We start from the raw sequence: 13,067 nt of genomic DNA, 5'->3' as shown, positions 1-13,067 counted from the left end.
GTGGGAGAGAGCAATCAGTGATGATGAGAGCCCCCCCCAAGGAGCCAGGCAGCTCTGAAGCACAAGGTAACACAAGTCAGCGTCCACTTCACCATGGGCTACAGCCCCTCTGCAGTCTTCTCTCCTGTGGTCATAAATAGAAGAAAACTGCAAGGACATCCTATGCAGAAAGAAAGAAAGTGAAGTCACTCAGTCGTGTCCGACTCTTTGCAGCCCCATGGACTGTAGCCATCAGGCTCCTCCGTCCATGGGATTTTCCAGGCAAGAGTGTTGGAGTGCCATTTCTTTCTCCAGGGGATCTTCCCGACCCAGGAATCGAACCCGGGTCTCCCACATTGCAGACAGATGCTTTACCATCTGAGCCACCAGGGAAGCCCAGGACATCCTATAAATAACCACAAAGGCACCAAACCAATCATTTTCACAGTGTTAATCAGGAAGAGATTATTTTTGTAACAAGCCTTCTATCCAGATCTTAAGAGATAAACTGTCAGATCACAGTATCTCTGCAGAGACTAGGAGGCCTCCTTTTTTAAAATAAAATATTTATTTATTTGGCTCTAGCTGCGGCATGCAAACTCTTGGTTGCAGTATGTGGGATCTAGTTCCCCGACCAAGGCTCAAACCTGGGCCCTCTGCACTGGGAGCCCAGAATCGTAACCATTGGACCACCAGGGAAGTCCCGAGGCCTCCTTTAACGGGATCAAGATCATTCAAAGATGTTCCATCCTGCTTCTGCTTCTCCAAGTACCCTTCTCTCCTTTTGAGGATGTTAACACATCTGGGAAAGAACAGAGCTGCATTAAACAAGCGATAGAGCATTTTCAGGACACTCACATTCCTTGAGGGCGCTTTGTTCCACAGAGGGAAATGCTCGAAACCTCTGGTCTCTATCGGATCGTCTTCTTTTTCTCATTGGTTCTTTAAATATATCATCATCCACTAGAGATAAACAGAAGTTACATAAGATTACATATAAAATTATAGGTCTTGAGGGCATGGTGTACTGTAGACCAAAAACACAGTCCAATTATATGCAGATTTTCGACTGTGAAGGGGGGTCGTCACTCTCATCCCCGTGTTGTTCAGGGGTCACTATTTTTGCCTGACTTCTACGGATAAACAAATCCCAAGAGGCTAGAAGGATCCTTGCCAGCCCTGGTTGTTTGTGAGCTCATTTCAGAAGCAGCCCTGTTGGGTCATTCCAGTCTGATTCCCAATTCCCAGAGTCCCAGGAGTTTGCATCTAGTTCCAAAATGCAGCCCAACCTATCTCCCCAGAAGATAAGTCAAGATGACATGAAAAGTGCCTGTTTGCGAATCCTGGGAAGCCAAGATGGCTGGATATTCTTCACCAAGTGCCGAAAATGTAGAGGGGAGCCTGAGATGGCTCAGTGTGGGGTGGAGAAAGGCCTCAGGGAGATCTTTGCAACCCGGGACATTGATCAGGAGCAGAAGGAGAGAACAGAATGGGCCATGTGACCAAAGCAAATTCCTTCTCCTCCCCGAGCCTCAATTTCTTCTTCTGTACAATCAGTCAGTTGACAAAAATAGAAAGAAGACAAGAGCAGTGCAGGGTGCCCTCCAAGTGGATGTCCCTCAGAGATTAAATTGGGGCATGAGGCTTTTTCCTCCTTCCTCCCTCAAAGATGTTAGTAGCTGCTTCCTTACATAGGCAAGGAAAAAATTTGCCAAGAAGCAAATCTTTGTAGTCCTGCAGAGGTTGAATTACTTCAGTGGTTTCTGTTGGTTACAAAGTGAAGGACTGGGAGGCTCCTTAATCCTCAGGAAAGGGTTTAACTGAAAACCAAAACAGTGTGTTTAGATGGTTTTTTTTTTTTTTTTAATTGTGCTGGGTCTTGGTTACATGTTTATTCTTTAAGCTATAATAATTAAATATGAAATATAAGGAAACACTGAGCACCCTTGCAACATAGTTAAATCTACATTAAAATCATATGTAGTCTTTGAACTTTTTTTAAAAAAAGAATTCATTTGGCTGCGTTGGGTCCTTGTTGCGGCATGCGGGGTCTTTCATTGTGGTGCTTGGGCTCAGTAGTTGTGGCGTGTAGTCTTAATTGCCCCACGGCGTGTTGGCACTTGGTTCCCCAAGCAGGAGTCAGATCCACGTCCCATGCCTTGGAAGGTGGATTCTTAATCACTGGCCCACCAGAGAAGTCCCTGGATGGGTTTTAGAAAACATCCCCCTGGCAGGATTCACCTGGTGAGAAAGGGACAGTAGTGGGGGGTCTTTGGGGTCAAGACCGTTGGAAATGGCCTAATCCAGCACTCCTGGGGGTGGTATAAACCTTAGGCAAATGGCCGTGAGGTGGCCTGGAAAAACAGTTGAACCCAAGAGTCACAACTGTCTAAGCTCATATAAGGGCATGAGGCCCCCAAACGGAGCGTGACACTGGGAGGTCATCTTCCCTCAAAAACCACAGAAAGCACGCCTCACTCAGGGACCCAGGATGGCGACCTGAGCAGAAGGCCCAGCCTCCCGCACCGGGCTCCAGGCCCGAGTCTCCCAGACAGCTCAGGCAGCCTCAGTCTGGCATCTTCCTGCACAAATTCCACAGCGTTCTGGAGCCAGCTCACACCCCAGAGTACTGCAGCGCAGGGTGAGCTGTCTGCCAAGGCCTGAATCTTGGCCCCTCCTGCTCATGCAGTGACAGGGAGTTGAAAGAGCTTGTCTGTAGACCCTTCTATCTCAGACATTCTAACCTTACAAGTATGCTCCACGCAAAGAATTTATCCTGGCTCAGTTTAAGGACTGCCTTAGAACTAAACACCAAGTGGTTGCTGGCTCAGTGGCTAGAGCTAGAAAGAAAGGGGCAGAGAAGAAGAAAAATATATGCCACTAGCTAGGGAGTTTGGGATGGACAGGTACACACTGCTGAATTTAAAATGGATAGCAAGGATCTACTGTATAGCACAAGGAACTCTGCTCAATGCTCTACGATGACCTCAAAGGAAATCCTAAAAGAGCGGATATATGTACACGTATGGCTGATTCTCTTTGCTATACAGTAGAAACTAACACATATTGTAAAGCAATATACTCCAATAAAATTTTTTTTTTAATGGAGAACTAACAGGAACCTGCTATATAGCACAGGGAAGTCTGATCAATACTCGGTAACAACCTAAATGGGAAAAAAATTTGGAAAAGGACATGTGTGTAGGCACAACTGAATCTCCTTGTTGTATACCTGAAACGATCACAACGTTTTTAATCAACTATACTCCATATAAAATTAAAAGCTTTTTAAAAATGGAAGCAGTTAAAGTTTTCTGACGTCCCCAAAGGATTTGATTATAATAAGCAAATATCAATATCTAACTTCAGTAATTTAGCTTAAGTAAGGAAATCCACTGTGGGTTAAACTTTTGAACTTTGATAGTGATAACAAGGAGGTGACAGAATCACGGGATTTATGAGCTGGAAAGCAATGTAAAATATGTATGGCTTCAGATGGAGAGAAATCAAGAGACTTGTCGTATGGGCGCAGAGCTAGCGAATGACAGCAGTAACTAGAAGCCAAGAATGGACACCACAAGTCCAGTGGTTTTCGAGGCACAATTACAGTCTTATTACTTTTAATTATTATCTATTATGGTTTAATATTCTGGAAGATGTTTATAATTTATTCTTCTATTTTATTCATCCCAGAGCTTAAAAAAGAAAAGCAGAGTTTTAAATATGTTATGATTAAAGCTATCAAGTGAAAACCTAGAAAATCTACCAAAAAGTTTTACCAAAATAAAGCAGATAATTTTTAACTACTAAAAAAATAACTACTCCAGCCGCTAGGCCAGTGGCTTGCTGAAGAGCACTTTAGAACATATTATAAACAGTGTCTTGGAATTCCAGAATGTTTTCACACCTGCCTGTGGAAAGAGTAAAAGGATGGAGGGCCTTGATCTTGACCTTGGAACTCAGGAACTCTTTTGTTTAAACAATGTTTGCAGAGGATCTTAGCCACAAGCATAAAAGAGTCTTAGTACAGCCTTTATCAGTCTTATCCTTAGTACAGCCTTAGTACAGTCTTATCCTGGCCTTTATTTCAACTTTGTAAGGAGTGGCAATTAGTCTGATCGAAGTTTGGAAACTTATTTCTCAACTAAAGCAAACACTGAGAAGTCAGGTAAAACAGCACAGTTTTACACTTTGCCTTTAATATCTAAAATGAAAAAAAACAGGTGGAAGGGAGAAAGTGGTTCATCTGGGATTTAAAACACTTAATCGTAGTGCATGCATGGTGAGTTGCTTCAGTGGTGTCCAACTCTCTGTGACCTACAGACTGTAGCCCACCAGGCTCCTCTGTCCATGGGATTCTCCAGGCAAGAATACTGGAGTGGGTTGCCATGCCCTCCTCCAAGGGATCTTCCCGACCGGTTTCATACTAAATTTTAACCAGAATGAATGGGTGTGAACAGGCCATTCCTTTTATCTTCCCTGTAATTGCTCAGGCACTCTCTTCCCTTTTCCACTATATTACACTGATTTATTGGCAACCCACTCCAATATTCTTGCCTGGGAAATCCCATGGATAGAGGAGCCTAGCAGGCTACAGTCCATGGGGTCACAAAATGGTCGGACAGAACTTATGGACTAGACAACATTGGAGCAAAGGGCAGAGGGCTGGGTGGGGCCGTCCCAAGAAGTCTACCTGGTCTCTGCTGCTATTGCTCCTTGCTGCCGCAAGGTGTCGCTTTTGACAACCATCTCAGTATAGGCGCTTTGATCAGATCCTTGAGGGAACTTGCCACAGATTTTCCCAGCAGGACGCCCCACACCTTCAGGACTAACCTCTCCCAAGGGGGCCCTAAAGTTGCAATTCCTTCAGTTTGCTTGCCCAGCCATATCTCAGATACCAGCACTACCCCCCACTGACCCTTGCTGCTAAGGGAATTCATCCCCAGGGGTAAGAAAAATTTTCCTTTTCAGTTTTCAAAACACAAAGGGTGTGATACACCCCAGGGGTTACTTCACTGCATCTTCCCAGGGGAGGTTCCCTCCTTGTCTCTGGGGATCCTCCACCCAGCCTTCTAGGAAGGGAGGCCACCCTCAGGGACTCCAGTGTGGTTCACCCTACAGCTCACCTTCAGAAAGCATGCAAAATGATTCCGGGGGCTTACCTTCTCCATTCTGAGAGCAGGCTGCCCTCGGAAAATCCAAGATGGTTTCCTGGAACCTTCTTTTATTTATTTATTTTTGAATTTTATTTATTTGAACTTTTAAAGGACGGTGGGGGGGCACAAGTTGAATTTCTGGTCAGATAACCCACTAGATTATTAATAGGCTTTTTTAGTTGTTATTGAAATAATTGATATTCATCCACTGTTAAAATATGTTGTGAGAAAGCAGCTTCTCAGTAAAGAGTAGCGAAAAATGACGATAGTTTAATACGGTCCCAACCCCTTTGCCCTTGGTTATAATGGCAAATAGTTATTGCTCAGGGCTTCTCCAATGGCATAGTGGTAAAGAATCCGCCTCCAGTGCAGGAGATGCGATTTGGACCGATCCTTGGGTCAGGAAGATCCTCTGGAGGTGGAAATGACAACCCATTCCAGTACTCCTGCCTGGGAAATCCCATGGACAGAGGAGCCTGGTGGGTTACAGTCCATGGGGTCACAAAGAGTTGGACATGACTGAAGCGACTTGGCACACACACACATATATGTATAATGTAATATATGTAAATAGTTCTTGCTCACTTCATCAGGGGATAGTGAAGGGATGTTACCTGGATGTAGCTCCCGAACCAGAAAATCTTCAGTTTCTGCCATTTCCTGTTGTGTAACCGCCTGCCTTTGTCCACTTAGAGCATCAGCCTGAAAAATACAAAGTACAGGGTGGGGGTAGCAGGGAGTAGACGGCAGAAAGTATAAATACAAAACAAAAACTAAAAAGAACATGTAGTTTTGCTTACGCTTTTTCTCCCCAATTAGATTCCAAGCTTCTAAAGGGCAGTGGCTATTCTATCTTATCTTTGAATCCTTTATAACAGCTGTCCACTGTGTGCTGGTTTAAATATGGCAAAAGTCCATGTTTGACTATTGATTTTCATCAATAGTTGAATCCATAGAATTTTTTTTTTTTTTGGAGCAAAAGAAATGACTATTTATTGCTAATGGTGCTAAATAATACCACTGTTGGAAGACTGTTTATCAACTTGTTACAGTACTGAACATACTCAGCATTGATCTGGCAGTCACGAATACAGTATTTATACCAAAGAGTTGACAGCTGTGTCCACCCAAAAAAACTACACATGAATGTATATAGCAGATTTTTAAAAGAAATTCTTGGAATTTATTTTTTTCGTTGTTAATTTTTATTGGAGTATCGTTGCTTTACATTGTTGTTAGTTCTACTGCACAGCAAAATGGGTCAGCCAGACATACACATATATCCCCACCGTTTTTTATCCATTGACCTTTCAACTGAAATGACCTGAGATCTTGAAGGCAGCTCAGTCTGAAAAGACAATAATCCTTTAAGGACCAGAGAGCCTTGAAGGTGAAGTTATACAGCTTTGCTGTTTTGGGAGACATCAGCGCCCCCGTGAGGTAAGCCCGGAACCCCTGGGCCACAGTGACCCTGAGCCCCAGCGGGTCTCAGCAAGTATTGGGGAGATGGGTGGAACATTTGATATTCCTGGGGTCCCCTGGAGTTGCTCTGGAGGATGCTGAGCGGGGAAGAAGAGATGCAATAGCTGTTCGGTTCTCTGGGCCTTCCTCACCACCCACCCAGCACTGCAATCAGGGAGGCACCCCGATTGGGGGTTATGTCAGCTCTGCCTCATGGGGCATCTGTGGGGGTGGGGGAGGCACCTCCAAAAAAAAGAAGTATTGTATCCAACCTGTCTCCAGTCCTGGGAGACAGGGACTGAACATAGAGGGGGAACTGGATCCACAAAGCCTCAGAAGAGCGGGTGCTGATGCCCTGGAGGGTTTCTGCCTCCACAGATCAGGGAGGATACGGGGCACACAAGGCGGGGCACCCCACGTGCTTCCTCTCCATTTCTGATGCTGCTGATTGGACTACTCAGCTGCATAATTCAAAAGCAGAGAGTCACCGGCCTTTCTGAAATATGCAAAAGCTCAACTGCCGTGTCAACCCCCAGTAGACACACCGCCGTTAGTTAGGGAGACTGTGCTTCGTTTACCTATCACTCCCAAACGGAAATTGCAGCTCCTCAGTCAAAAGAGCCACTTACTCTTAGTTCAGCTCATGGGCATCAACAGAACTAACGGTTTCTGTTCCTGGTGGGTGTTGGTGAATGTGGTGTGAACTCTGCTATGTACACGTTCCTGAGCCTTTGCTAGGAGGTTCCTCATCTCTCCATTCCTCACCTGGACTCAGACCACCCCAAAGTCCTTACAGTCCTCCAAGGCGGGGGAGTCAAGAAGAAATGTGCTCGCCTCTTCTTCCTGGAGAATTCCTAATCTTTCTTCAGCATCTCGTTTGCGCATTTCCTCTGTGCAGCTGTGTCCTGGTTCCCACTCATTCCCCTCTTGTGCCACCGCTGGTCCGAGCACACCTGAATTGTACGCTTATGATTCTTTCTTTATGTCTGAGCTCTGCGAGGTCATGGCTGCATTTGTTTCAACGTTGTAGTTCTATCGTGAAAGGCCATGATCAATCGTAGTGCTGAATTAATTAATTACAGGGGCTGGGAAGCTTTTGATGAGATTCCGCTGCCAAGGGTGTTTAAACACTGAATCTGTTTTTAAGTATTTGTGTATTTGGCTGCATGGGGTCTTTGTTGAAGCTGCAGGATCTTCATTGCGTCATGTGGGAGTTTCTGTTGCAGCGCGCAAATTCTCTAGTTGGGGTGCTCAGGCTTAGCTCCTCCACGGCACGAGGGATCTTGGTTCCCCAACCAAGTGTCGAACTCATGTCCCCTGCATTGCAAGGCAAATTCTTAACCACTGGACCACCAGGGAAGCCACTCAAATTCGTTTTTGTTAGGGCTGCTCCGTAGGAACTGGGAATGTTTAGCTTGAGGGAAGGAAGACATGGGCTGAAGCAGAAGGTGTGGAGAGGACTTTGTGTGGTCTTCAAATACTTAACCTTAGAGTTGAATATAGTAGTGAGATAATGCCTGTTTCCAGTGGTGCCCAGAGGGGACAACTAGATCCACTAGGTGGACAGGATAAGAAAGGACATTTTTGCTGAACATTTCTCTTGTATTCAGAGTTGTCCAAAATGGAATGAGCTCCCTTAGTAAGTAATGAATTTTCTGCTCCTAGAAGTGTCTAAATCTTCACTGCTATGATCACCTAATAACAGCATTGAACTAGACGGGCTTTAAGGCTTCTTCAGATCCCAAGACACTGTGTTCTTGCTTGAAGTGTTCATCAGTAAAGCTGGTGGTGGGAGGGCTCTACAAGGTTACTAAAATTCAAGAGAGTTTCCTGGTTGGAAATGCTAAGCCTTGGCAAAACCTAGGCAAGTTAGGAGAAAAAATATGATAGTGCCTAACAATAGCTTCAGAGAAGGCAATGGCACCTCACTCCAGCACTCTTGCCTTGAAAATCCCATGGACGGAGGAGCCTGGTAGGCTGCAGTCTAGGGGGTCGCGAAGAGTCGGACACAACTGAGCGACTTCACTTTCACTTTTCACTTTCATGCATTGGAGAAGGAAATGGCAACCCACTCCAGTGTTCTTGCCTGGAGAATCCCAGGGACGGGGGAGCCTGGTGGGCTGCCATCTCTGGGGTCGCACAGAGTCGGACACGACTGAAGCGACTTAGCAGTAGCAGCAGCAGCAAACAATAGCTTTAGATGCAAAACTAGGAATTGCCCCCTGGAAAGATATCTGTTGTCTCCTGAAGATGGCAGCTCCATGAGCTATCGTCATACACACAAAATACTAAACATCGTGTCACAGTGGGCTCTGGAGACAACAAATGTATGGTTCTCCCGGGGTACAGATCCATTGTAGACCGCCGACTGGTTGCGCTGGCCCGGGCCAGGAACAGATACGGACGAGGGATCAGGCTTCCCCACCTGCCAATGCAGGGGACATGGGTTCGATCCCTAGGTCGGGAAGATCCCCTGGAGAAGGAAATGGCAACCCACTCCAGTGTTCTTGGCTGGGAAATCCCATGGGCAGAGGAGCCTGGCAGGCTGCAGTTCATGGGGTCGCAAGAGAGTCGGACACGACTGAGCAACCGAACAAACACTAACGACAGTCAAAAGGAACACAATTGATAATTCGGTGATTTCAGGTTCATTTTAAAGAGCAAAAGACCCAGAGTCCTTCCTCAAATTATGCTGGGCTCCACTTTCTCCCCAAAAGAGGCAGCAACTGTGGTGTGTTTTGTGAAAACTGTTTCTGCAGAGAAGCAGCTGAAAACGTCCACACGTATGGCTCACAGGGGCACGGTTTTGATATGTGGTTTATTTCGCTTGTATTTCAACTGTGCGGTTAGCGTTTAAGTTTTGATTTGAGTACTTATTTACATTCATGTGCAGAGAGCCTAAGAATAGCATCTTTTAAAAGGGACTCTGCATATTTAGCTAGATGTGGGAAGGCTGCACAGAACCAGTTTCCTGTCAAATAATTGTGACTTTTGACAGTTTTTCTTGCTTCTCTCACTCTCCCTTTCCTCTTTTGGTATTTGCTTACTGTCTTTTTCTTAAGAGAACCTAACAGAGGTGACACCAAGGCCGTGGTCACTCCTGTCCTAGAAGAGCTTCCTAGAGTGGAATGAAATAATGTTCTTTTGGAGAAGGCAATGGCACCCCACTCCAGTACTCTTGCCTGGAAAATCCCATGGATGGAGGAGCCTGGTGGGCTGCAGTCCATGGGGTTGCTAAGAGTCGGACACGACTGAGTGACTTCCCTTTCACTTTTCACTTTCATGCATTGGAGAAGGAAATGGCAACCCACTCCACTGTTCTTGCCTGGAGAATCCCAGGGACAGGGGAGCCTGGTGGGCTGCCATCTATGGGGTCGCCCAGAGTCGGACACGACTGAAGTGACTTACCAGCAGTAGCAGCAGCAGAGCCCCTTCTACAGATGTGGACACTGAGGCCTTGAGAGGGGAAGGGACCTGTTCAAGGTCAGACAGTGAGTCCAAGTTCAGTGTTCTCATCATTCTACCATGAAACCTCTAACTGGTACTATTTAAACCATCTCTGGAGCTTCAGAGTAAGAGATGGAGAGAATGGTGAACACAAATGAGGGGTTCCCTTTAATGCACGAGGAGGCATTTGGGGAGTGCAGGCTGTTGAGTAGGAGGAGAGTGGTAGCTTGATGAAACTGGGCTTAAGGACACCAACTGAAGCTAGTGCCCTCAGAATAAAACAAGCCAGGCTGCCAGGGGCGTTGTTGGGGGGGGGGGGTGTGCACATGAGGATGCGTGATTGTGTGTGTGTATGGAAGCGGGTGAGTAGTTCATTTATCTGCCTTCAGTCTGTGTCCAGAGCAGAATTTAATGTGTTTATTAAGAATTACAAACGTCTAAGTCCCTTCTCCTTTAGTCTGAATCTTGTCCCACCCTCCCTTGCTTCACATCATTAACCTCTCCCGACATGATTCTTGTTTTCGTTTCATTTCCAGTCCCTGACCCCAGCCCTCCCCCTCCCTCAAGGCCGCACTAATAGGAAAAATTAAAATACTTAAATTAGCAAAGTTCCTTGAAGGGGCATTTTGATCATTAACCTTGGTTTCTTCCCTACTTTTAATAAATGTGGGAAGTGCTCAGTACATAGTGAGTGCTGAGTAAATATGTGTTGAATGACGTGTATCTCCTAAACATATTCTTGGATGGTAAAATTAATAATGGCAGGAATTATATTCATTCGTTCAGCAAACATTTGTTAAGTGTTTACTGTGTGCCAGACATGGTTCTAGATCCTGGGGACACATGAGGAAAGAGAATGGGCAAGGTGTCTGCACACCCAGGCTTATGTTCCAGACTGTGAGGGATGCCATGGGAAAAGTACTCAGGATTTGGAGTCAGAATGCCCGGATTTGGGGATCCTGCTCTGGCACTGCAGCGTGTCACTAAACAAAGCATTTAACCTCTCTGAGTCTCAGTTTATCCACAAAGAAGATGAGAATAGCAGAATACTTAACGTCTGGAGTTCATTGGGAGGGCTGCACGTGACACTGAGGCAAAGCTGGTCTACAGACACTTACGTGCGCTCAGTCATGTCTGATTCTCTTTCAGTCCATGGACTGTAGCCCGCCAGGCTCCTCTATCCGGGTGATTTGCCAGGCGAGAGTACTGGAGTGTGTTGCCATTTACTTCTCCGGGGGATCTTTCTGACCCAAGGATTGAACCTGTGTCTCCTGCATCGACAGGCAGATTCTTTACTCCTGAGCCACCTGGGAAGCCCCACAGATGCTTATGCACCTGTACAAATGTTATTGACTTTCAGAATATTTGGTGAAGATAGCTTAACAAGAAACCAGTACTAATATTTACCTGGGCAAAGTCAACTCTTTTGGGCAGGGGGAACAGATGCCAGCATAACTGATAAACTGACCCCCATTCTTGTTCCCATTGACGAAGCATCTTCAGGGTTCTATGCCCTTGGTAGCGTCTTGTCCCCTCCCACAGGGAGGTAATTGAAGAATGAAATAACAGCAAGGAGCAGATTCTTAAAAATGGAATGTTGTGGATTTATTTCCTCTCTCTTTTTTTTAATGCTTAAATATTTTTGGTGTTGGCAGAATTTCCTAACCACTTTATTGGACATTGCACGGCTCTTCCAAACTGGGTACACTCTGAAGGGACAATTTAAACACGTTAGCTTAGAAGCAAAAATGAAACAAGGGCCATCAAACCCCCAGAGGAAAAGAGTTACGTTTTCAGCATTAATGCATCAGCTACTGTGTGCAACATTAGGAGCACGGCTGCCAGAGGTAGGTTCAGTAGGGGAGGCGTGACTTTTTTCAGTCCTTCTCCCCCAGGTGACTAGATGAGTAAACTAAGCAGATATTTTCATTACATACTTTATCAGATTTTACGGAAATGAACTCGAATCCTTTCATATTGCTCACCCACGCTTGCCAAAGTTAATGAGGCATAAGATGACGTTAATACTAAACTCAGTATTACTTTTGTATTGATGTATTTAATATTAATGGTGCCTGGAACACAAGCTTTCTTTGGGGAAGAAGGATTGATGACTTGCCTGAGATCACACTGTTATAAAATTCAAACTAAGCCCCAGTTCTCAGATTTCTAGTTCGTTGGCCTTTGCTGCTGCTGCTGCTGCTGCTGCTGCTAAGTCGCTTCAGTCGTGTCCGACTCTGTGCGACCCCATAGACGGCAGCTCACCAGGCTCCCCTGTCCCTGGGATTCTCCAGACAAGAACAGTGGAGTGGGTTGCCATTTCCTTCTCCAATGCATGAAAGTGAAAAGTGAAAGTGAAGTCACTCAGTCGTGTCTGACTCTTAGCGACCCCATGGACTGCAGCTCACCAGGCTCTTCCATCCATGGGATTTTCCAGGCAAGAGCACTGGAGTGGGGTGCCATTTCCTCTCCGTCATTGGCCTTTACGTAGCTGTAAAATTCACTTAAGTAAAAATCACTTTCCCTCAAGAAATAACTGACTTTAGGAAAATCACAAGAAGGAGAAAAAATAAGTCTCCCACCAGAAAAATTCCAAACAATTTCTAAAGATGCTTCACCCTGAAGGAAAGGGAACTTAATCCCCCACTCCTTGGGCATGGGCCTCACAGAGTAACTCCCTTCCAAGGGGGACAGGATGGAAAGAAGGGGGAAAAGAGTCGCTTTACAGTAGCAAGACTTTGCAAATACTCCCTCAGCCAGATGACCAAGGTCAACAACAACTATCATAAATCATCTTGATGATATGTACCTTTGATGCAACGGGATGAGAATGACCTTTAACTCTCTGATCTTCCACCCTAAACCCGCAACTCCAGTCTCATTGTGGATCCTACAGAAGAGCTGACCAGGATTCCGCAAAACTGTCAAAGTCATCAAACACAAGATCACAGCCAAGAAGAGATATGACAACTAAATGTAATATGGTGTTCTGGATAGGATTATTAAAAAAAAAAACAACACCTA

The 13,067-nt window shown here is 45.5% G+C and overlaps 1 protein-coding gene across 1 annotated transcript in view; it reads right to left on the bottom strand.

The window, feature by feature from the left end:
* NUGGC (nuclear GTPase, germinal center associated) overlaps positions 1-5,792 on the bottom strand; it is a 41,405-nt gene extending 35,613 nt beyond the window's left edge. Inside the window, exons 1-2 of the mRNA XM_068974650.1 lie at positions 5,750-5,792; positions 838-942 (exon numbers count right to left, since the gene is read on the bottom strand). Coding sequence (XP_068830751.1) covers positions 838-942; positions 5,750-5,792 — 148 coding nt within the window. The remainder of the gene's footprint in view (positions 1-837; positions 943-5,749) is intronic.
* Between the last annotated feature and the right edge of the window lie 7,275 nt (positions 5,793-13,067).

This window comes from Capricornis sumatraensis, chromosome 6, assembly GCF_032405125.1.
Source record: "Capricornis sumatraensis isolate serow.1 chromosome 6, serow.2, whole genome shotgun sequence".
NCBI classification, from domain to species: domain Eukaryota; kingdom Metazoa; phylum Chordata; class Mammalia; order Artiodactyla; family Bovidae; genus Capricornis; species Capricornis sumatraensis.
This window is presented reverse-complemented; position numbering and strand designations above follow the sequence as displayed.